This window comes from Argentina silus (assembly GCF_951799395.1).
Source record: "Argentina silus genome assembly, chromosome: 3".
Lineage (NCBI taxonomy): Eukaryota > Metazoa > Chordata > Actinopteri > Argentiniformes > Argentinidae > Argentina > Argentina silus.
Genome location: NC_139657.1, coordinates 7,264,535 through 7,291,342, shown reverse-complemented (window position 1 = coordinate 7,291,342; position 26,808 = coordinate 7,264,535). Strand labels below are relative to the sequence as shown.

General features: G+C 43.8%; 1 protein-coding gene across 1 annotated transcript in view; it reads right to left on the bottom strand.

Moving 5' to 3' along the window:
• tspan4a (tetraspanin 4a) overlaps positions 1-26,808 on the bottom strand; it is a 39,487-nt gene that overhangs the window by 11,033 nt on the left and 1,646 nt on the right. Inside the window, exons 2-3 of the mRNA XM_083665879.1 lie at positions 5,016-5,207; positions 1,259-1,333 (exon numbers count right to left, since the gene is read on the bottom strand). Coding sequence (XP_083522005.1) covers positions 1,259-1,333; positions 5,016-5,207 — 267 coding nt within the window. The remainder of the gene's footprint in view (positions 1-1,258; positions 1,334-5,015; positions 5,208-26,808) is intronic.

The following is a 26,808-nucleotide window of genomic DNA, read 5'->3' as shown; positions in this document are numbered from 1 at the left end:
GTCTTTTTCTATTCAGTTTTCCAATCGTCCTACTTGCTTAGAACAGACCGAGATGAAGCTGAATTATTCAGATCCCGGATGGAGGGGGCCGCGGAGACATCACAGTCTGGTAGGATCATCGACAGCGGGAGAAAGTGAGGCAAGATGACATCCTTAACCACAAAGAAAACACTGTGAATTGGCTAGGAGCTCAGGAGAGAATCCAGGAACACTTTATCACACACTGTGAAGGAAACAATATACAATGCAATGGGTATGAGGAGGATGATCTTGTGGAGGCAGTATGTATATTACATAATAGGAGATGAAAGGAAATACACATCTACAGATTAAGGGGTCCATGTAGGATGCCATCAAAGGAAGTACAAAAAAAGAGGTTGCAAGAACGATCAAAGAGTGAGATTGTTAGGTACTGAAGGAAGCATTGTTGATATAAACACTGGCAACCTTGGGCCTTGGCCCTTGGGCAACAACGATGTCTGGATTCATGCATAATGCAGTACATGTTGTCGATAGATTGGAGGACGGCATGTCATTGGAGTGATGCTTTAGATGGATTGAGCTGGGACTGCAATGAATTGTATTATTAATCCCTCAGTTGAGAATGCACTGATGCAGGAAAGACTATTGCAGGAAAGACATTAATGTTGATTAATCTTAATACTAATCTTGCGTTCTCAACTTGACTTGTTTATTTCAAAGGAAAGTCATCTAAAATGGATGAGTCGAAATTAATTGAGTTTTACTGCCACAATGGGAATAAATGTGGTCCGTATTTGTATCCATTGCTGATTTCACAGTTGCCGATGTACATTATTTGAAAAAATGTAACCTAAATCCCCCCCAAAAATGTGCTCAACACTACATACAAATATAAATACCCAATATGAAGACTTTGTCTGCATTATCTTTCTAAAAAGTCACTTTGTTACACTGTAATACACTTTTGCATGGTAACAAAATGCTAAAGTGGATTACCACATAGTACAGTGACTTTTAACAAAGTCTTCATACAGGGATTCTGTCATAATATGAGTTGGTTTGCCGTGTCTGCAAGGTGTTTCGGACATATTTCCAAAATGAATGGGGCCCAAAATATGACTACTCAGAATCCAGGGAAGAAATATATGTAACTAAAAACTGTCTGGGCTAATACAACCAAGGTCAGGGCCAAACCATGAAAAACATTTTAAAAAGGTGGAATATCCCTTTAACAGTGTCATTATGAAATCAAAAAGGAATGAGCGATTGGCCTTACCTGGTCTTGGTAGACAAAAAATAGCATGATGGACAGAACCTCCAAGAAGAAGATCAGGAGAAGAAGAATGAAGAACTGTGGAGAGAGTAAGAGGACAGCATACGTGAGTTAATTTGTCAGTACTGGGGGAATGTGAGTGATAACAGACTGATGTGATGTATGAACAAGAAGAGAAGAGACGGAGAGGGGATGGGGGGAGAGAGAGGCACCAAGCGGCAGGAAGGGTGAGTTGAGGAGACCAGAGGGATCCAACGCCCTTAGATCATTCAGCCTAGATATTTATGACTGACAGCCAATAGAATGGAAGGAGCGGGAGAATAATACCATGAGACAGGTTGGGCTGTGATATATACCACATATACAGCTCTTCACTTATGGATTTGTTGAGGGGCCATATTTTATATATATATTTTATATATATATTATATATATATCGACTTCTATCGTCTTCTATCGTTCTCTAGATGAGATGGTTGCTGGCCAATACGTCTCCCCCCCGTGCACATTCACAAAAGCACTAAAACAGGTACCACCCAATCTATCGAGCACTCTGCAAGGAAATGCTTCTGTCCTTCTCATGAAGAGTGCCTGTCCCTCTTCACTACTATCACGAGAGAGAGAGAGAGAGAGAGAGAGAGAGAGAGAGAGAGAGAGATGGAGAGTTAGAAAGTGGAGTATGAAGATGAAAGCAGGAGACTGAGTGAGAGAAGCAAAGACAGAGAGAGACAGAGACAGCGAGACAGAAAGAGAGAGACGGAGGGATACAGATAGAGTTAGATGCAGAGTTGGAGAGGGAAGAGAACCACTTGATCAGACACACCATTGTATCAAATAAGCCAAAGATACAGCCATAGTTGGCAGAGTAGTCTGAATTGAGTCTTTTCTGGGGGGGTTTCCGAGAGAAATCACTTTACAAACTGGTGTGACCAGAACGACTTGGAGATCAATGTTAAGAAAACACAAGATATGGTGATAAGTTTCAGACAGGACAGTGTTGAAGTGTCTCTCCCACATCTGTGAAAGAGTCTGCTATTGCTCAGCTGTCCTCATAGAGATACCTTAGATAATAATGTTTTCCATTTTATGTGACAACTCAAGTCTTTTAATGCTTGACCAGACATTTGATGTCACAATTCTACCACATGCGTGTTTGGAAATAGGCGCACTCAGAACCAACACAAAGGAGATAGGGCAGATAGATATGCCAATAAGATAATCAGCATCAGCCAACAGTCCGTGGCAGAATTACAGTCCAAACTGATGGGCAATAAAATAAAGAATGTGTTTAACACCTTTTATTTTTCTCACAAGCCCAACTGACTCTTCCTCTCTCTCCCTCTCCCTCTGTCTCTCCTTTCCTCTCTCTCTCTTTCCCCCCTCTCTCTCCCCCCCTTTTCTCTCCCTCCTTCTCTCTCTTTCCCCCTCCCTCTCCCCCCCCGCCCCCCCCCCCCTCTCTCTCTCTCTCTCTCTCTCTCTCCCTCCCTCCCTCGACTCCTTTAACAGTTGAATGCTCCAGTGACTCCATTGCAATCATGGGGCCAGCCTCCAGGCCTTAGGACATACTTGAGAGCATGGGGGCATCGTTAAGAATGAAAAACCGATGCAAATTAGCACTAAGAAAGTAAACATATCACAGCCTCTTGTGGGCTACTGAATATCCTTTGCCATTAATCTGTTTCTGATCGGAAACATAGCTCTTTTAGCCGTGCAGTTCTGGACCACGATGCAAACTAAATGGGATTTTTGTAGACAGCATCAGACGACACCGTGCTTTTGTAATATGGCGAATCGCAGCAATTAAATTGGATAAGGAAATTGCAAACAGAGAGATTGAGTTCAGTTGAGGCAATTAAATGAAAGTGGGGAAAACCAGTTGTGTGTCGGTAAGACAAGATGTTAATTAGAGAGGCAATAATAGGATGCCACTCATATCCCCCCTGCGCCGGAGGAGAATCCTACATTGTAAGATCCTAAGTGGCTGCCACAGTCAAACATAATATGACATTCATCAATCATTTTCTTGATGAAGACACACTTCAAATGGTTAATAATGGAAGCCACTGTGCCTCTGTGTGCACTAACAAACAAACGTTCAGCTAACAGCATGATTCAAACTGTCAAATCCCATATGCAAGGCATATATGTCATCTATTTTAAGTCACTAATGACACTGTGTTGGTGTTTGTGTGTGAGTGTGTGTGGGTGCGTGAGAGGTGCGTCATGTGTCTGCATGAGTGCATGTGTATGTATCTGTGTGTGTACAGTATGCTTCAGAAGCCCCCCGACAGAAATGAGGCCTGTTATTTATGATATTACTTGTTTTGCTGGGGTCGCTGATATCCCAGTTTAGCTCGCTGGTATCCCAGTTTAGCTAAGATCGATGCCTTGGCAGGAGAGAGAGAGGAGGAGAAATATAATTAAGAGTCTTGGTGTTGCCATTGATCCTGGGGCATTTATCCACTCTGTAATTTCCTACTCAGCCTGGAAGCCACTATAGCTCTTTGTCCGTGAGATAGGCAGAGCACAACTAACGGGTGGCACGACTGGACAGTGCCTCCCAAATCAATACTCTTTTGGGATCCAGTCAATTTGGACTGCCAAGACAGCTCGCGAACACACTATGTCGGGAGTTAGGGAGGTTATCACAGGATTATTTGATTCTAGTGGACCTTGTCAAGATTCTCATCCTTGCACCACGGTCTGATTACCTTTGAAAGACACAAATATGCTTTTGTGGTGTAGCCACTGATCTGAGAGGTGTGGTTATGTGAGTGATTGGGTTTCCACTGTGGTGGTTTCACCTGTCTAGTGGGGCCTACCTCGAGATTGCACCAGAGCCATTGTGTTTTCAGTTTCTTTGATTGTACCTCGGTTCACTGAACCTTGCCCCTTCCTCACCGTTGACCTGATCATTATATGCACATGAGCTGTGACTGTAATTCGGAATCAATACAATAGATACTGAACTCCTGAGCCATGACTTATTGCATCCCCTGGTTGGGATAGAAGGTGCTAGAGAGGGTTTTTTCAACCTAAAGATGAAGCATAATAGATTCTAGACTATTTAGCTGTCTTTGTTTACAATAGGCTGCCTGTGCATACAAGTACTCATGCAGTACCCAAGACCATTGTGGGATTTAACTTTAAATAGATAAATGTTGACGCCTACACAATCGATCATATCACCTGTAGTGTGATACAAATCAAGTGTTTACAGAAAGCCTTTCTAACTTTGACCGCACTAAGCACAACACTAATCCCACAAACAGCACTAAGGATTCCTTCTCAATCCCCCCCGCCCCCTTCTTCCAATCAGTTGTCAATGCGCTAATTGCTTCTCAAAGACCTGTCAATCATCATGCCAGCCCTAACAAACGAGGCTACTAATCATATAAACACAGCGGGTGAGCCAGCTAAGCTCTCAGAGGGAAAGGTCACGCCAGACCTAATGATGAGCTCCTGGTCTATGATCCATTTGATGACAGTCCCCATGGGGCACATAATGGCTGCCCCTGCTGTGCAGTTGCATAAAACTGTAATCACTTCTACTTTATTCCACCGTAGGATCTGCTTGGTTGGTTGGTTTTTAAACAGATTGTTTACTGTGCTACGTTGAACAAAATAAACAAAACATTTCTTATATGATGTGAGGCTTATTTGTTAAGTGGTGTGGTTTCCGATTTGAAGCTAGAAGTTTAACTCCAGCTCTGAGCAAATCAGGATATTGGAATAGATAGTCATTCTGGCAGATACTCACACTCAACAACAGCGGACGACTTTCTTTGACAGCTCCGACACAGCCAAGGCAGCCAATCACCATGATGATGGTCCCAACTGTGATGAGGAGATTGGCTGCCGAGAGGGAGGGGAGGGATGAGGACAGGGTGGCAAAGTTTCCCTGGGTCACTGACAGCCACACTCCCACACCCAGTATTCCACATCCTCCCAGCTGTTTGTGAGAGAGAGAGAGAGAGAGAAAAAGAGTGAGATAGGGGGTAGGAGGGTGGGAGAAGAGAGACACAGAAAGGGAAGGATGAAGAGAGAGAAACACAAAGAGAGAGAGGGGGGGGGGGACAAGACAGTAGCAAATTAAAAATACACAACACAAAATATTGACAGGATTACATGCATGCATGCACCAAGGGAGGCTGGTGGAGACAGAAATCGGAGGGCGGGCTCTTTGTAATGCATGGAATGGAATGAGGAATGGTATGAAACACACACACACACACACACACACACACACACACATACATACATACATACACACACACACACTTAGAGCTCCCAAGGCAACTGCAGGAAACGCATTGGCCCAAATACTCAACAAGAACTCTACATAGCTAAATATGTGATTATTGTTTTCTCTCCACACTTCTATTCCCAATTGTAACACAATGCCAGATCCTATTTAATGAGCTCTGCAGCTAAAAGTAGGGCAGGTCATGAATAAAAATGCTCTGAGGCATTGTGTGGAGCACCAGACACTTAAACAGGTTTGTTCAAGTCAGAATATCAGCACCAGTCACTTAGACAGGGTTGCTCTCAAGTCGAAATATCAGAACAGCTGGAACATTACACCCCTATTAAACCCCTGAGTGAAATAGAGGTCTGATGGAGAAATGGAGGGTGATACAGATAGGGAGAGAGAGAGAGAGAGAGAGGGGGGGGGGGTGGGGGTGGGATTGGAGAATGTGAGGGTGATGTGAGTGAGAGGAAGAGGGTATTTATGTTAAGTTAAACGGTTAACATACTTTTTAAGTATGTTATAAAAAGGGTTTATCTCTTATGAGAAAGATAAGGCAAAAAAGTGGGGTTTTAGCCTGCATTTGAAAGCTTAGACTGATTCAGCCTCCCTGACATGGATTGGCAGACTATTCCACAGCAGATGAGCTCTGAGTGACAAGGCCATGCCACCTATTTGACATACAGGGGTGGAAAAGAACATGCAGGATAGCCTACTCCCTTAGAGCCAGGATAGGAGTTTTGAACAGGTCACGTGGTCAGGAAAAACTTTGGGACCTGTACTGTATGCTCTGGGACCATAAGACCTCCACCCATTGCACTTTACATATCTAAGCATCATATCATACAGTCACATATACATATTGTTGTTGACAGTTAGAGTATGTAGGTAGCTCTGAAGAACTGTGGTGATGTTAAAGATAGAGATAGAGAGAGAGAGAGAGAGAGAGAAAGAGAGAGGGGCAAGAGAGAGCGGAGAGAGAGAGAGATGACGGAGAGGCAGAAAGAGAGAGTAAGAGAGATGTGGACATCAGACAGCCTGACAAAGCGGCAGGGATGATGGAGAGAAAATCTCTGGGGAGCATTCGAGTCTTCCCGTCTGACCTCATAAAGAGAGACCACATTTTTCCTCTTTTCATGGTTCATGAACCACCGTCTCTATAGTGAAATTCAAAGTTCTACGATGTTGCAGCCTTGTTAGGGTCGAAAACAAAAAAAGGCTCCAAGGCACCATTTGTTCTGAGACCAACTTTTCGATCGATGTCTGTGTTCACCGAGTTTGCTTCAATACTCACGCCGCTAGTTGCGTTTTTCTTTTTTTAAGGTGTTGCTATCTACCCATTTTCACTCTGAAAAGCACTTACTTTGGTACCATTGATAGTTGACGTGGACATTAAACCATGGTGTAGCATTCAATTTCAACTTCTGACAATTCAATTTGTGCACCCGTGGTTAATACAATCTTCATGGCTTTTGAGGTAAAGAACCTGGTATAATGGGGTGTAGATAGCCGCTCAAAAATGTTTCCCAACGAGTTATTACTATACGATACATCACAAACTTAAAAGCTTTGAAGTAATCTTGCCGGACAACGGTTTATCTGTTAAACATAATGTATTTAGTTGCCATAAACTTAAATTGAAACATCAATTGAAACATGTCTTCTTGCCTCATGCCTTGGCGGTGTTTCACCTCAAACAGTGGGATCTCCATCTGCAATTCACAACTTCAAACTGTGTCCCGGAGTAAATGTTGCTGTAAGAAGGTAATTAAATGTCCCATTTGGAAAGTCAAATTAATTCAGAACATTTGCATAAACACCTGCAAACAGTGAGCCTTTGCTCTGACATCTTCTATTTTTTATTCATTTTGACAGACTGAGATTTTTTTTCTTCTTCTCGCAATTCAATTCCAAAGAGTTGTTGTCCCTAACCATCCAACATGGCAAGAAGGTATTGTATTTGGAAGAAGGCATAATGCATCAGTCAGTGTTAAGAAATGGATGATGATAGGCCATTTAACATCACAAAGCGAAACAATTTCCAGCGATGGAAAATGTCAAGCATTTTCAGAATAGCTTTTTTTCCTGCATTCATTTTTCAAAACTTTGTTAGGTACAATAAGGGCTGAGTCGGAACAAAATAAAACATTACAAAATGTGTTCATCATTTTGTTGTTAGTATTTCATAAGCAGCGAACTACAATTCTATCTACAAAACTATAGAGACTGTAAATCAGACAAGATAAGTGTGTCTCTGAATTGCATATTCTAGACAGGCAAGATTATCGAATCGATAACTGATTAATTCATTTTAAATCAAGGTACAGTATTTTTATTTTGTATTTTCAAGATTATACATAGAGATATGTACAAGGCAAAAATGTAACTGATTCATTCATTGGACTATCCAGGAGATGTGTTTGTGTTCTGACCACCGTGCTTAGACTAAATGAATGAGGTGTCGGAAGAGAACGTTGTCCATGTGTTAGTCCAGTTGAAAGGGGGAGGTAGATGCCCTAGCAGCTGTTAGTGGCTGCAGTGAACACTGGAGCCAAGCATCTGTAATTTTCCCAATCAGTATTCACAAGCTTGTCTCTCACTATCCTCCACATGTTGAGTTATCTACATCCAAACTCCCCTCCCCCACACACCTCCATGCAATACCCACCCACCCACCCACACCCACACCCACACACAAATCACATACTATACGCCTAATGTATCTGCCAAATGTCTCCCTTGTGTGCTGCCAGATTTATTCATGATGTAGGTGTTGAAGAGATAAAGGCAAATTCCTTTCCCCTTTGTATGAACGATTATAACTATACCCCCAAGGTGTGTAGGTCTGAGAGGATTGGATAGGTATACGCAGTATGATATTAGCACCACCTTCCTTACTGATGATAGGCAAGGTGGAATCTTTGCCATGCTGCTTCCACTATCCAATCCTCTCACATCAAATCACAAGTGCTTAAGAGGGCAATCAGTTTGCTATTGGGGGGGAAAGGTCTCAGATTCTAACACTCCTATTCTCAAACAATGTAAGAAGGCTCTCCTGGAACAAAGGAAGAGTGATTTGATGTTGCTGTGGATGGTAATATATGCGGTATCAGAGTAAGTATCGGAGTATCCGAGTCAGGGCCACTCTCTTCGTTTCAATGAACAAACCTTTTTTAAAAAAGCTTTGCTGTATAGGCTCTGCAGCTGTTATCCACCTCTCCCTGTGGAGCAGAGCAAGCATTCAGATAATAGCCTACTCTCAGTACTTTTAGGCTGGAGGCCATCTTACTCGTGGATTTACGTTCCTCCCCAAAAATGGAGGTACACAAGGCAACGCCTGATACATCATTACTGGTCATCAATGGTGTATCATTACATGATACACCATTACTCCCTGTACTGTACGTGAGAAGATGTGTTGTTTGCATTCTGGTGGGCGCTACACATTGGTGATGGATGGGGGAAGTTCTCTCCTACCCACCCACACGCACAAACACACAAACACACAAACACACACACACACACACACACACACACACACTCACCAAGCACCTTATTAGGAACACTATACTAATACTGGGTAGGGCCTCCCTTTGCTCTCAAAACAGACTCAATTCAAAGATGTTGGAAACATTCCTTTGAGATTCTGGTCCATGATGACATGATTGCATCACACAATTCCTGCAGATTTTTCAAGTGCACTTTCAAGCTGTGAATCTCCCATTCTACCACATCGCAAAGGTGTTCTATTGGATTCAGATCCGGTGACTGGGAAGGCCACTGAAGAACACTGAACTCATTGTCATGTTCATGAAACCAGTTTGAGACAACTTTTGCTTTGTGACATGGAGCATTATCATGCTATGATCAGTAGCCATTAGAAGATGGGTAAATTGTGGCCAAATAAAGGGATGCACATGGACAGCAACAATACTCAAATAGGCTGTGGCATTCAAGCGATGATTAAATGGTGTGCCAAGAAAACATTCCCCACACCACCACCTCCACCAGGAGAGGTGTACAGGTGTTCCTAATAAAGTGCTCAGTGAGTGTATGTACATACACACACACACACACACACACACACACACACACACACACACACACACACACACACACACAATGTAAAACGCCTTGAGACTGAGTGATGGAAATGCACTCCATCACTTAACCACACCCCATTCAATCTCAATCTAACGGCTGTCTTTATCGAAGATGCAATCGAGGCAAAAAAAATGATGAATCGCTTCTGAAGACCGATCTGCTATTTTCCATGCATAATCAAGGGTATACGTAACTGCATGTAGTACAGGGTGGATGGAACGTCCCAAACCTCTGCTATATCTGACACATTTTGTGGAGTGCTATAGTGTAAAGGATGGCTGCTGGTTCTTAAGCAGTGGTTGTAGGCCTATTTGACAAGGGAGCTCATCTCCGAATATTCGTCTCCGATTAAGCTGATGCTGTGATCTCCAGCATTCAGCTAGCATGCTTAACAGGAGGCGGGGTGGGATGATGTCTCCAGAGCACTGCACCGAGCAAAAAAACACAGCCCCTGCAAAAACCCTATAAATAAACTCTGTCAGATTGAGAGAGGGAGTGAGAGAGAAAAAGAGGGAGGGAGGGAGTGAGGGAGAGAGAAAGAGAGAGAAAGAGCCCGCAAAGGGTAATCAATAACACTCTAATCTCGATGGGATTCTCTCCTCCTCCTCCATCCCACTACCCTCCTCCTCTTTTGTTCAAATAGCATGGAATGTATGCAGAAACACACACACACACACACAAACACGCACACACAAACAGCACACACACAGGTACCCCCAGGTCCAGGCTCATTATATTGACTGGGCTGGAGAGGTGACTGATTTGTTGTGGTGGCTGGCCAGTTTGTCAGACCTTGTCATACTGGCTGTGACAGCAATCATCTCTGCCCACGGCCATGTCACTCTGCGAGGGACTGGGGTCTCTACCACAATATGCTGTGTTGATCTTCCCCGAAAACTGTGCATTAACACTACCTCATAAAGCATTTGAAGTACGCGCATACGTACTTAATAAATACGACTCAGCACTCACAGCCCACTGTGCAGTGATTTAGAGTGAGCTATGTTGAACATGTTATTAAAATTATTTTTTATAGGTGTGCTAGTGCAATCTAACAGTATTTCATGATGCAGTTATTTCATGACTAGTGTTTATGTGTGTAATATGAGCAGGCAATGTGTTCAGCTAGACTAGTATACTAGTATACTAATATACAATCACCGGCCACTTTATTACAATTTGGTACACCTTGCTAGTACTGGGTTGGACCCCCTTTTGTAGCTCATCTGCTTCAAGGTTCGACGTGTTGTGCGTTCAGAGATGGTCTTCTGCATACCTTGGTTGTAACGAGTGGTTATTTGAGTTACTGTTGCCTTTCTATCATCTCGAGCCAGTCTGGCCATTCTCCTCTGACCTCTGGCATCAACAAGGCATTTTTGCCCAGAGAACTGCCGCTCACTGGATATTTTCTCTTTTTTGGACCATTCTCTGTAAACCCTAGAGATGGTTGTGTGTGAAAATCCCAGTAGATCAGCAGTTTCTGAAATACTCAGACCAGCCCGTCTGGCACCAACAACCATGGCACATTCAAAGTCACTTAAATCACCTTTCTTCCCCATTCTGATGCTCGGTTTGAACTTCAGCAGGTCGTCTTGACCATGTCTAAATGCACTGAGTTGCTGCCATGTGATTGGCTGATTAGATATTTGCGTTACCGAGCAGTTGTACCTAATAAAGTGGCCAGTGAGTGTATTATATATGTAATACACGTTCCATTTGTCCTTCAAGAATAGCTGAATACATCCATGGGCGGAGTCAAGGGGGGCGCGGGGGGCGTTGAGCCCCCTAGCAGATGTATTGTGTACAATTAAATCCTGAATAAATTATATTCAATGCAAAATGAATTTGATTGCTTTGGTATGATTATGAGGATGGTAAGATCAGTGATAAGATCTGCATTCTGAGATCTGACAAGCAGCAGTAGGCTCAAGCTCAAAGTTAGAAACTCCAATTGTATTATTCTAGACCATGGTTTTAAAACATCTAAAGGCCTCAGTCTGTACTTGCATTAAAGCATTACATTTTAGTAATGCAAGGGCAACGCACAAAAGGCACATTGGACGACTGTCAGGAATTTCAGGTACTGTAGGTGTAGGCAGTTTGTGGAGGCAGATCTGCTTGTCCTGTGATGCTCTACCTCAGCCTAGATGCTGACAAATAGGCCATTTATATGCATTGTGTCTACCACTGAGTGCCCCATTTTACATTATTAGTGAAATAGCGAACTGGCAGCCCCGCCACTTAGAGGAAAACAACAAGAAAATGTGCCATTCCACTTTAGTCAAAGTAATGAGAGGCAGTTGAGTACGGATCTCTGCTGTGGGTATCTCTGCTGTGGGTATCTCTGCTGCGGGTATCTCTGCTGCGGGTATCTCTGCTGCGGGTATCTCTGCTGTGGGTATCTTTCTCTATTTTCAGCTCACGCAGGGTGGAAATGAACGCACAGACCTCACTGTAAGCAATTGTTGCAAATGTTACAAAAGAAGGGACAAGTTATCAGCTACAGTAGTTGAAGTGACTGACATAATTAACAGGCTGTATGGACAAAAAACGTCGATATTTAATATAAACGTAGTCATCATCAGAACAGCTGTGAGGTAGAGAGGCTGTGAAATTGCGCTGGAGAGCGGGCGTCAGAGTGATTGAGAGATGATTACGCAGCCGGGGCAATATTATGAAGAGGAGTTTGTTTGAAGTTAATTACGGGCTGTTTCATTATAAAAAGCATGGTGCTTCATCAGAATAGAAAAGCGGATGCATGTGTTTACATGCAAGAGGAGAGAGAGTGAGATATGGAAGAAGACAAAACAAGTGCCAATAATAATGTGGATGTAATGTTGGTGGATATTTGTTCTCAGCACGGTACATTCAGTTCTGTAAACATATCCCGGGCTTGAGCAGCAGTCGGGCAACAGCGATGCGGGTCAAACAGAATAACCTATGGCATGTCTCCAATTTGTGTCAAGTGCGCTCTGTGATTAAAGAAAATAAATGCCCCAGCTACTAAAATATGTTTTACGGTATATCATGAATATGGCCAGTTTTTTTTTTTTAAACAGGAACAGTTTCAATAAAAGAGGAGATTATCCTGGTCAGGTCTTAAGGGTCAGGGAAACATCCTAATCTTAATTATGGATTTCCTTTAAAGAGACACCTCAAGGTAATTTCATATACCATTGGCTCGAATAAATTTCAAAGCAGAGTAAGCCTGTAACACCTCACGACACAACCGAGGTGGATATTGTCAACAAAATAGTGTAGGCAATTCACAGCCATCACATCAAAAGTGAAAAGACCTGAAACAACGCTATTCAATTCGCATTCACACCGACAACCTTGTGACACCTCTCAAACAACCTAATTTCTTTTTCAATAAAGGGTTCAGGCTCATTCAGGCGGTGCTAATAGCAACCAAGTATTTTTCCATGGTACGCTAGTTGGCTAAATAACTCCTCTGAATGAGAGATGGGAAAAGGAGTGATTCTGGTAGCGGCCTCCATAGCCGTTTCCACCATGCCCAGGCTGTTACAGTATGAGATAAAGGCGTTGTGGTGTGACAAACACGCCTGTGACACAGAGGGCAGGAATCTTCTCAGGGTCGAGCTGACAGGCGAAGTATGAGATCAAACAGCAAAGGAGATGGGGAGGGAAAAGGGAGGAAGGGAGGGAAAAGGGAGGAAGGGAGAGATGGAGGAAAGTTGGGGGATAGGATGAGTAACTGACAGTGACCGATGAGAACGAATGGCAGCAGCAAAACAAATCAGCAATGGAAGGAGGGAGAGAGGGAGAGAGAGGGGGAGGGAGGGGGAGGGAGAGAGAGGGTGGGAGAGAGAGAAAGAGAGAGCACAATGAGAGAGAGAGAGAGAGAGAGAGCGCAATGAGAGAGAGAGAGAGAGAGAGAGAGAGAGAGCACAATGAGTTAGATAGATAGATAGATAGACAGAGAGAGAGAACAAATCGAAAGAGTAACGAAGAGTGACCCACGAGAACTGTGGCTGTGGCATAACAAATGCGAGAGTGGAAAAGATGAGGAGAGATGGAGAGAGAGAGAGAGAGACGGATGGAGAGGGAAGCAGGCACTGTAAAGAATGAAAACAGATGATAGATGGCAAGATACCCACAGAAGGGAATGAGGAGGTAGCGAGGAGGACAAATGAACTGAATGAGTCTGAGGAGCACACGTTTAGAGTCCCATTAGCTACATCCTGAGGCTGGTAAATTTCTATCCGCTTACAGTAACTGATGCACTGGCGTCCTCGAGGGGCCTAGTCCAACCCTCTATTCAGCCACTGACTCTCCACGCCTAATAAAATCCTGTAACAAAATGTGTTCCAAGCTGGCAATCAACACCTTTCACCGTGTGTGTGTGTGTGTGTGTGTGTGTGTGTGTGTGCGTGTGCGTGTGTATATGTGTGTGTGTGGGCGTGTGTGTGTGTGTGTGCGTGTGTGTGTGTATATGTGTGTGTGTGTGTGCACGTGTGTGCACACGTGCAAGCGTAAAGCCTTGTGCTAATATTCCCTCCTTCAGTCGTTGTGTGTTCATGCTCAAGCAGAGTAAGACCATAATTCAATTGTCTCCCTCCCAAATGGGAGAAAGCAACATCTCCAAAACAGAAATAGTAAGTAACTAAAGGCAACAGACAAACAAACAGGCAAACTCGAAAAACAAAGAAAAGAGAACAACGTCTCATTACTCAAACTCGAAATGTCAAAGGCTTACTTCACTGAGATGAACGTACACGTGGTGCACACACTGTGAAGACTGAGCGGGGAGTGCAGGGGAGTGAGGGCATGAAAAGGCAGAGGTGACCATCAAACACAGGTGCCAGTCATACGTCCATGATGACAGTGTGAGTACTGGGAATAGCGACCGAATAGCGACCCCATCCGTAACAAAAAGAGGTAGTAGAGAGACGGGGATGACTCCAGCGGCAGATTCTGGGGCTCGCGTCACAGACAGTGTGTTTCTGTGTAAGAGGGACCGGCTTATCCTCCAGCTTTCACTCCTTGGACAGGCAGCCAGGTAATGAGATTGGGCTTTAGCGTTGAATATTTCAATAGGACTGCCTGCCTTAAATGGAGAGAGGCAAGTGTGGAAAAGCATAGGGAGCAAGATTACAAGGCTTGTATTTTTTCGTTATCAAACAACTTTGTGTCTGCTGGGGAACACAACTGGCACGTGGGAATGATCAAACACACTCCATTCCTCTCTGTCTGCGATCACACATGCGAGGGGACAGACTAATTGAGAGGAGACAGTATGACGTTGAGCATGCGCCGCCGATAACAAGCCTCCGCTCGCTACACCCTACTGTTCCGCACCGCATTTGTTAGTGAACATTTTTGTTCGTTTGACCATAATGTTATTTCTTTCGGGCAACAGTCACAGCTTAATTTATCTGATTTTCATTGCCGTATCTTATCTTTTGTGTGTCAAGTTCTTACAGTATGATAGATATCTTGTTCTAATTCTTCTCTATTTGTCAATAGACACAGTAGGTAACATTTTACCTATATTACGGTATAAGTGATATATAAGTAACACTTGTCCTTATGATGACATTATCAGACGCCATAGACCATGCTTGTTTACGAGTGACATAGTCTGTCTAGCTAATTAGCTGACATAAACAGTAGTTAACAGCGATGGAATGTCTTGACTATCCACGATAATTGGCTGCTGTTCGGACAAGAAACTGCAGGGGAGTTAAATGCGCTGTGTGAGTCTGACTTACCACATGCCCTACTTAGTTGGCAAGGCATTTAGAGAAATCATCCATAATTAACAGTCATATTACCAGCTGTAGCAGCATCAACTAGCAACCACATGGGAGACCAGTCAATTTGACGGGCAATTCTGGGGAATACTTGGCAGCATTGCACAGTACAGGCTTGCTAAAACAAACTACATTAGCAAAAGCCAAAGAGTCAAGCTCGCTAAAATATTTGTATTGATACCAAAAAAAAAGAGGGCCGCTAATGGATAATTTATATTTAAACACGACGTGTGCCTTTGAACATGCATCAAAGGTTCAAAATGTGGCTTGGCCACATCCCTATTTGATAAATCCATATTTCATTCGGAATGTTACATCGCTAAGGATAATAATAGGTGCTCAATGTTTGAAGCACGGGTGACTACAAAGCAAGATAGTGCAGAGGTGCGAATATCCTAGCAGCTCAAACACTGAATAGGCGAAGTGTTTGTGTCCTTTGAGAACTGGACTCTTTATCTCTACGGAGCTTATTATTAAAAGGTCTGGGCCAGAATGTCTGCCGGTAACAATGGTCTATCTGTTCGCACAGCCAAACTGGAGTGAAAGGAGGGAGGGGGGAGGGGAGGGGGATGTTCCTGATGAGTTAAAAGATAGAACAGCAGCCTCAGGAATACTAACTCATCCCCATGTTGACAGCCATTACATCATTACAAGGTCATGATAAATCAGAGGTGTTTACCGCATGCTGTTAGGGAGTATTAACCTGTACATTTCAAGTGTGTCAATACCGGCCTACAATTTGGAGAATCAATCCCACTAAACTAGTTTATCTATGATTTCATACACACTAATCACCTACTGCAACATCAGTCAATAAGCCCATCCCTTCATTCATTCATTGATTCTGAATAACACACGTCCACTTGGGCTATTAGGGCTAGCGGTTGCACAGTTTACCTTCTAAGTAAATTAAAGCCTTTTTGTACACCATATTTCAGCGCAGCACTCATTTTCCACGAACAAGCTCTCTCCCCTCATTACAACATTGTCAAGGTGGTGAATGAATCAGCCAATCTGTGCCCTGTTCAGGATTTCTCCTCCCCCTTTGCCTCATGCTGTTACCGCACCTGTTCTCTCTCAACCCACTGATATTCAACCCTCCATCCTTCTCTCCTCTCCTCTCCTCTCCTCCCCTTCTCTCTCTCTCTCTCCCCCCCCCCTTCTCTCTCTCTCTCTCTCCCTCCCTCTCCCTCTCTCTCTCTCTCTCTCTCTCTCCCTCTCCCTCTCCCTCTCCCTCCCTCTCCCTCTCCCTCTCTCTACCGCAGTCAAGCCATGCCCGAGTGCCTGTATTCCGCTCACAGGTCCCGTGGTATTCATGGAGTCGATTTGTAAATATCCGCAACGTTATGGCCTGGACTCCCTGGCGAGTGGCATCTTGTTATAAGGGCCGTCCTAATTCATTACTGCCACCGCGTGCTCGGTGTCTGTCATTCTAATATGGGTCACCTTTCTCCCCTGGGTTGATATCCTTGTCTCAGGTAGAGAGAGAGAGAGAGAGAGAGAGAGAGAGAGAGAGAGAGAGAGAAGCAGCCTTCTGTGGTCTTAACTCCTTTGCAGTCCTTGATCATTTACCCGACAAGGGCATTTACAATCCAAACCAGGCTCTCTCTCTCTCAATCTCTCTCTATGGCGGAGAGAATCACAGATCTGAAAAGCCTCCATCCTCCCTCTGATCCTCTGCTGTTTCCTTTCCTCATTTTCTCACAACTTGGGTTGATACTTTAATGGTGAATTGCTTCCACTTCACTCTCTCCCTCTCCCTCTCCCCCCCCCCCCCCCCCCTCGCTCTCTCTCCCATTCAAAGCGCCGTAGTGGCGAAGGTGAACTCTCACACCCTGCTCCGTTTTCCTTGTCGATAAGGAGATGGAATTTTTTTATCTGTGTTAATAAACCCTCTCTTTTTATAGCTTGGCTGGAGAGCAGGGCCGACTCTGTGAGTGTGTGATGTGGGTGTGTGTGTGTGTGCGTGTCTGTGAGAGATAGAGTAAATGTGTGTGAGAGAGAGAGAGAGAGAGAGGCAGAGAGTGGCACGCCCAATGCACAGTCATCTACATCTCAAAGCTCCAAAGTCAATGTGATTCCCCTAACCCTATTTAACTAGAGGCTTTCTTTTAGGCGGGAATCTTCACTCGGCTGTGTCAGCTCATAGCTGCAGATCACACCTCCCTCCAGCAATCATATATTGAACATGCTAACACCTGATCCACACAACAAGGTATCTACTTAGTCCGTGTCAGTCACTCAGTTTTCTGAAGATAGTGATTAGACAGGATCACTGGGCCAGTAAAATTAACCATGTAATTACCAACATACAATGTGTAAGTAAGGTAAGCACTGTGAAGAACCACTACCATTTTCTAAGATGATGTAAAGATGCAAGGCTTACTTAAAAATATATATGTCTCCTGTCTGAAGGCATTTTAGTTTGAAAAGACTTTAATATTCTGGCATTTGAATGGTAATCGTTAAATGTAGAAAGGCAATCAACAAGCCACCCTACTGTATTACATAGGACAAGGCCCTCCAGCACAAAGCCCTCAAAACAGCTTTTTTCTTCCATGGTATTTAAAAATGGCATCGTAAAGAGAAAAAAAAGCCAGGTTGCAAACTGAATTAAGAATACCTCAACTGTGGCAGGTGCTAAGATGAATTACAAGGTGGATGTCATCGTTAGCATAATCTAATTAAGTTGACGTATGTTCTTGACAAGGGCGAAGGGTTTCTCAGAGACCGGCTGTAGCAGAACCTTTCTCAGGCTGTAAAATGTGTCTGATTAGTGACATAACATATCAAAATGTAATTACAGTGTATAGTATTATACCATATGATAATTACCCAGGACTCATAGGGTAATTTAAAATCATTCACACCATCTCTTTACTGCAACATTCAGTTCTCGTGAAGAAATCTATTGTATTGTATCCCATGCATGATTCTTTATTGTGAATCAGCTCCATTTCTATCGGCAATGTTTAAAACATTACTGAATAAGCCCCAGCTAGCATAACTAACTTCTTTTGAGGATTGAGATGGGAGGCTCACTCTCTCATCAGCAGCCCCACGGTTGAGGGGCAAAGGATGTCAATATAAAAATAGCTTTTACACCTGAGTGTGCAGGAACAGCTGACTCATTCATCAAAAGAGAACCCATCACTCTTTAGATTCACATTACTTTCACTCCATGGCTTGTTCCTTGGACATAGAGACATTTGTCTCTGATGGTTGTTACGGTGAAATCCTGTCATCCCCCCGCTCCCACCCACCACCCCCAACTCTGCCTCACTCCTCGTCTCCTTTACTCTGCAGCATCTCTCTCTCTCTCTCTCTCTCTCTCTCTCTCTCTCTCTCTCTCTCTCTCTCTCTCTCTCTCTCTCTCTCTCTCTCTCTCTCTCATTTAGGGTACAGTATACTTCATAAAGAATTCCCTCATGACATGAATTAGGGCCTTGGGTTAAATTAAGAACCTCGTTTCTTTTCAATGTTCTTCAAACAAGAGTGTGTCCCATTCCCATCACAGGGTCTTTGGCGGTTTCGCCACCAGTCCTCGGAGCTTTAATTAGCATTGATTCCAATTTCATTTGCTGCAAGAAAAATAGGTTTTGCAGGCTCTGATTCCCTCCAGACTCCTAGCCGTCCTATGGTGCACCAGGGATCCACTCAGCTCGGATCAATGTCACTCGGCTGTTTATTCATTCAGAGTGGAACTCTCTGCTTCCTAAACTCCTGTTCCTTTGGCGACAAGGTGCTGTCAATTAGGTGTATCGAGCTCTTTTTTCCTTCTGTGCGTCAGTGAGGATGGCAGGGGAGTGAGGACACTCGCTGCCTCCATCTGCTCTCCATCTGTGGGGAGAGAGAGAGACATCGGGGGGCCAAGGGTCTCTCACTGATGAGCTTAGCAGCCCACTGGACTGGAGGGTAACAACAGAAACGCCTTCTGGTTTTGGCCCTAAGTAGCTTCTTGCGGCACGGAACAACAGCAACCTCCTGAAGGTTGTTATAAAGGTAGTTTAATTTTGTGTCTGGGGTCCATAGAGGTGGAGGTTTTGTGTCTGAGGACCAGTATGTTTTCTACTGGCTGTACTCCCTGTAGAAGTGGAAGTCACTCATCCCAATGGGGCGATCTGCACCACTGCATCAACACTACTGGACTGTCTCTGCGTCAAACAACATACGGCAACGTAACACAGGTACAACGTAACGCAACAAAGGCCTGGTTTTGTCTACACCAGCAGGGCTCAGATGCTTGACACTTCTAGTCCTAATGTTTCCCTTATGAATATTCAAGCTTTTGATGACCTGTCAACCCTGATTCCTCAAGCCTCAAGACTACTGTAGACCTCAGCCACACCATTCCACACCATGACTCTATTGCTTGTATTATGAGCGAAGGAACACATGAAGCTTATCAAAGATGATACTGTCGAGTGAAACAATGTAGAGACTCATCAGTTGAGGTTAAAAAACAAGGTATTAAATTCATTGGTAGGCTATGATGACTATATATAACAACAACAAAACTGCTCTAAACCACATATCGTGGCTTGGGTCGTTAAAAATAGTCACAAACTGAAGTAATGGAGTGTGGTACTGCATAGCAATAAAACAGAGCACATGAAGCACGTTAAAGTTGATTCTGTCAGACATGATTATAATCGTGTCGATAGACTTGGTGACATGAGGACTGGCATACAGTATTTAATTGGTAAAATTGCCTTGTATCATTGCATGGCTCAAGTCCTTAGAGGGCGAGTATTCCCTTGAGAAAAGGGAAACCACTGAAGTGATGGAGTGTGGGGAAACAGAGCAGTAAAGCATCCTGCTTGAGACAATGCAGCCTCACTGCAGTCACTGTTCTGCTTTGTTGCAGCTGCAGCGGGAGTGCCACGTCAGGATGCTGACGAAATAAGAAGCACATCCCCCCAGAACCCTGGGGCTGTTCTAGAAGAATGTTGGAGAGGGTCTTCTTGGATAAGAACTCTGACAACAACATAAACTTCCATAACTTAGGCACCATTTACACAGAGGCATGGTTCCTGGTGTAGGGCATACAGTAGGCTGAAGTTTAGAGCTGAGCTGCCGGTGTGACAATGTTGCGACGGCACTGGTGAATTTTCAGGTCATTTCAGGTCGTTGAGCATGATGGATATGTTTACAGTGTGTTGACAAACATTGCCGCCTGACTAATTATGTGAAGAGTTGATTCCGCGCATTTCGGTAGTAGTAGTCTACTGTATATGGAAAAAGTACACTCGCAAAGCAAAGAGCGCAGTTCCTGTCATTCATTTTCTGCTCTGGCACTGAACGTATTTTACATGATTGAAATGAGAACATTCATGAATCAATCAAAAATGTTTACATGTTATGTGCAATGACGAGAATAGTACAAATAAACAGCTCTGATTACTGAGCGTTGCATATATTTGTCAGTATGTCAGTCTGATCTGATCACCCTTGCATTTTGTCCAGGGACGTACTGTAGGAATTATATTTTGCAAGGGGGTGCTGCCTAAAATGTTGTGACCCAGAGAAAATCAAGGTTGTGACCCAGAGAAAATCACCTGTTAAACAAGCAATTCTGGTGACTTTTCATGGGAGAAGTGGGAGTGAAGTTAGGAGTTAATGCGAGTGAAAAACATGAAATGATCGGGTCTCAGGTAAATGACACTAGGCCTATAGCTGATTCACCCGAATGCACCCATCCGGACCCAATGAACAGCTCTGATCACGAGAGCATTGCATATATTTGTCAATATATCATTCCTAACTCACAGAATTATTGCTGGAAGGGACGTTGCAAGTACACTTCACGAGAAGGAATAATACAATGAGTATTAATGAGTATAATACATCTCCCTGGGTGAATGGAATAAGAATCAAATAACGCCATGCTCATAACAAGAATAAATATCCTCCCTAATCTTGAACAGCACCTCCCAAATAGGCAATAGCATTATGATAAAAAATGTGTGCACAAAACAAGATTATATTGCATTATTTTGTTTGCTCCCTGTATAAATGAAAACCAAGATTTAGCCTACTGGTGTAAGTTGTTCTCAACTGGAGCAAACAGACCTGTCATCTGACACCGCCATTTATGAAACTAACAGTGTATTGTGTATTTTGTCCCCTGAAACTAGCTAGCTGGTCTGTTAGTAGTTTGGGTGTGACTAAAAAGTTTGTGATAACTTGTCACTAACCTGTTATGAAAGAAACTATTTCTAAATGTGCTTGTTCCCCTGCAATTAGCTTGCTTGTGTGTTTGGAGTCCTGAGTGTAGGCTAGAATTCTGTGGTCAGTCCAAACGACCAAAGGGTGTTGAGAGCCCTCCAGCCAGTGCCTTCACTCCTCCAGAGCCAGCTTGACGGCCAACAGTTCCCTATTCCCAATGGCGTAGTTACGTTCAGCAGGTGCCAGGCGGTGAGAGAAGAAGACACAGCTTGTAGCTTGTTATCACTGGAACACTGGGAAAGAACAACTCCAACACCTACGTTGCATGCGTCCATCTCGACGACGAAGGGGAGTGCAGGATATGGGATAACCAGGACAGGAGCTGATGTGAAGCGCCGCAGATTGTAGGCATTGCGGGGGTCTAGTTTGGTGAAGACCATTGCCTTCTGAAGGAGTTTAAAGACACTAGACAGAAGCGGGAGAGGATAGCGGTTTTTAACAGTCACTTTGTTGAGACCACGGTAGTTGTTGCACAGGCGGAGACCTCCATCCTTCTTCCCCATGAAGAAGAATCCAGCACCAGTTGGTGAGGTGGAGGGGCGAATGAAGCCAGTAGTAAGAGCATCACAGATGTACTCCTCCATGGACACCGTCTCGGAAGTGGAGAGAGAGAAGATTCTACCCCTGGGGGGACAGGAAGTGGGGGGCAAGTCAATAGCACAGTCGTAGGGTCAATGGCAGGGAAGAGATGTGGCCCTCCTCTTGCTGAACACCTCCCCCAGGTCGGTGTATTCGGGGGGAACCCAGGACAACGCGGGAGGAGCTGGAGACTGGAGAGGCTGAGGAGAGGAGTTAGGGAAGAGACAGGTGGCATGACAGGTTGGCCCCCCATCCTATCACCGCACAGAGGGACCAGTCGATCTGGGGGTTATGACGGACCAGCCACGGGTAACCAAGAACTACTGGGAACTCTGGGGAGCGGATAAGATGGAACTGGATAGTTTTGTGGTGTTGATCCTCCACTCAAGAGGCATAGAAGGATGTTGAGGTGGCTAACCCGTCTGGAACCCAGGGATCTACCATCAAGAGCGGTTTATTACATTGCGTTTAACAAATTTTTCATAGTCCACTGACTCACTGAATGAAGTAATGTTTGAACCATAAAAGTAAATCCAGGGAATCCATGTTTAAAATATGTTTGTAGCTAAAACATTAGCTTATCATTATTAATTTATTCGTAGTCATTCATTTACAGTGAGGCTGTGTATGGCACACCTGGGATTGATGATGATGTACCAGCTACACCGGCAGTGGGAGGCGTGCGCAAGCAGTCCAACACACTGCATTGCTGTAGCTTTATGCAATGCTTCGTCGACAAATGTTCAGAAGACCTTATCAATGCTCATCAATTCTTCTGATCTGACCAATTTCAAACCGGTTCTAAATTGGACCCGGTTCTCGGTACCCATCCCTAGAGGACTGATCATCATTTATGATGGGAGGTACATGGAGGAAATCAGACCTCTAAAATCTGAAAATTGATGACCCTAAATATTTTTTCGCATAGCCCTCCCTGAATGCTTGAAAATTGTTTTAATGTACCTCATTGAGCAAGCATATAGGCACTGTTGCACACATGAAATTAACTAGTAAATAATAGTAAATATTGTTTTTGATTAGAACATGAAGTAGGCCTATACTTCAGAGCACCGACTGCTAACAATCACAATCTCACTCTGCTCTAGCCAGTGACAGATGCACAGCAGCAGCTACTGTTCAATGTTTTTGTTGTTGTCATTTTCATTTAGGCTATACTGTATATATCTAAGAGAATATCATCTGCAGATATAATGCAAATAATTTTGTTTGGTTTTTGAGCGCTTTTTAACCTTCTCTCTCAGTTTCTGTCAGTCCTAATAACTGAAAACTCTATTGGTGTTTAAAGGCCCTATTCATTCCCTATTAGCTAATGTGCCTCTGTTCTGTCATGATCTCTTTGCCAGCACCTGACAAAGGGTATTGGATCAATAGATCCAAACAGTGTCTGCTGCGTGAAGCCTTCTCTTATGGAATGCTATTACTATGGCTTCAACACTTACACATTAAAAACACACAAAACGGACAACAACAGCAAGATCTAGCTAATTTCTGGAAATATATATGTATATATGCTCATACAATTTTCTTGATGTCAGCCTCGGACTGGGCTCGGGCATCATCCCAATGGGGGATATCGAAATTGTAAATTGCATGACCCTCTCCTCGACTGTATTAAAAACACATAGCCTCCCCTGGATTATAATTGGAAATGCATGACCCTCCCTCAAATCCCTCTATGTAGACTTTGTTCCCAGTCTACATAGAGGGATTTGAGGGAGGGTCATGCATTTATGGGTAGGCATGCCAGTATACCTGAGCAGATGGAATTCGATATCCTTTTGATCTGACTTTCCACTGTCAATATCCACCAAGTAGGACTGAATGGGACTGGGATAGACTGAGTGGGACTGAGTGGGACTGGGATAGACTGAGTGGGACTGGGATAGCAAAAAAAGTTTTTAATTTTAGACTGACATAGAATCAGTTACACTCAGCTGGAGCCATCGACCACCACAAAGACACAGTGCTATTCATTAAAACACAGGAACAATAATTTACACACTTTTCCACTTTCACTTGACTGGTAACACAGATGTCCTCTACAAGAGGGATCAGAGCCGGCTTTATTTCCTGAGGAGGCTCAGGTACCTTCGTGTGTGCAGTACTTTGGCATGTGTTGAACATGTTCTACCAGTCAGTGGTGGCCAGCGCAGTGCTGTACCTGGAGGTATGCTGGGGGGGCAGAATCAAGGAAGGTGACACAAAGAGCTTGATTACGTTTATTAGGAAAGCTGGTTCTGTCCTCGGTGTCACCCTGGACACTGTGGAAGAGGTGGCCAATAGGAGGATGAGGACCAAACTCCTGCCCATCATGGACAACCCCTCCCATCCCCCACATGACACTGTGGCAGAGCAGAGAAGCTCCTTTAGCAACAGACTATTACAACCACGTAGCACTAAGGAGCACGATAGGGGATCTTCTCTGCCTGCCGCAATAAGACTGTACAACTCCTCCTCCGGCTGGCTCAATCGGGGCGATCAGAGTCAAGCTGGGGGATGTTAAATCATTCTTACTGTATATGATGTTTCAGATGTCTATTTTATTTTATTCTATTATTCTATTGTCACTTTATTTTGTTGTTGTTATTTGTGATGTGAGCTGCTGTAACGCCTTAATTTATAGATCTATCTATCTATCTATCTATCTATCTATCTATCTATCTATCTATCTATCAATGCAGCCCAGGAGATGCTTCCAGAGATAAATCCTGTCTTAATTAAAAGCAACAGTCCATTTTCCACTCAGTCAAACTTTCACTAGTCTCAAGCCATCCATACAAGCGAATGTGGTACATCTGGAAATAATGGAACCAGCTTTTGAGAACTTCAAGAAGGGATATAACAAATCTTACAGGGATGGTCTTCTGCAGACAGACACCTCTAAACACAATTCATGGGTTTGGGTAAGTGGGTGGCTCAGAGTGAAGGTTGGTATTGCACTCTCTAGAAATCTAAATACATCTCTATAACTAGTGCAGACAGCTAACATTGGCAACATCGTGTCCGGGGGGTGGATGTTGAAGATAAGGCACCCCCAGATTTCGGAAGACGGGCAATGGATAAGTGGAAACACAGAACACAAGGGTGCCACATTCCATTGATCTGACTGAATCAAGAGAGACAAATCCGATCATCTGAGCTTATCAGAATCAGAACATTCTGTGCCTATGGATCCTGCAGACTGCTGGGTTCTGACCTACATTTTCAGAGGCAAGTAAACACAACTTCAGAGGAAGGAACTTCAATCCCTTTCCCTCTGTCTGTACCTCCTTTCTCATTTCTCTCCCCTCTGTCTCCTCCTCTGTGTGCATCTCACCCGCAGGTCCCCACAGTGTGAGAGTCCCAAGTTTGTGCTAACAAGATTAATTACATAGTGATGATAATTGGGAGCCTTATTTGGGACTTTGCGACTGTGGAGCCGCTTGCAACTTGCTGGCGGGGTGATGTGATAAGCGTTGTGCTTCATGTGTCGCATTATAGGAGGCCCATTGTGATTGTAATTACTCTGTGAAGTCATTTCTGCTATTTAGGGCTCATCCCTGCTTGCCTTGAGTGACTAGACTTTTTTTTCTCATTTGGCTCTACAGCTTGTCTGGGAAGGGCTGATACCCTTGCGCCTCTCTGCCGCTCTGCCGACACTAATACTCCAGGGTAGAGAGAGAGTGTATTCAGCTTATTTCAGCTCCGTTAAGGTAATGGAGAAATTAACATAAGGATAACTGAATTTAGCCTCAGAGTAAGTGAATGCTTATTGGATTCCAATTTGAATGAAGTGTCTCGGCAGATGTGAGTGTCTCAGTTCACACACATAATAAACACACACACACACACACACACACACACACACACACACACACACTCAAACAATGCCTCTTCAAATCGCTCTTAACTTCAAAAGGAAAAACAGCTTTGCTGTGACTATTGTGAATCGTCTATGAATAGATAGACATGAGTATAGGGTGTTTTCTATGAGCTCACTGCATGTAGAGTGTGTGTTTACATGAGAGCAGTGTGTGTGACGTCCTTAGTCATACTCCACTGTAGTAAAACAGCAACAGAAAGAAAAAACAAGAAAAAACAAACAAAAAAACAACACTGTGCTGTGCACTACAACTGTGTGTTTCTGCATGTGTGCTCATTATTGCGTATTTGATATTTTGATATTACTGTGTATTAGCTCACACACAAACAGCACTTACACTATAATCTAACAGTGTGCGTCCCCCCCCTCCCCCACACACACACACACCTAAGTGCACACATGTATGCAAACACACACACAGACACACACAGACACATACACACACACACACAAAGCTGCTAATCACAAATACATTGAACCTTTTCAGAGAGCAGTTTAAAACTGACAGAAAAGCCCTGGAGGACACTCACTCCCAAGGGGGACCTTGGCGGCCAGATTGCTTTTCAATGTCCAAGGTCTCATTTTATAACCAAAGCGGACATGGAGTCAGAGGAGCCATAGAACGAGGTAGCCACAAAGACCAACACCAGAGATTGTATATACCAGAGATATGCCACTCCCTTGATTTACTATTGGTTATTGCGAGATATGGGGAAGATGGCACCAGTCCTAA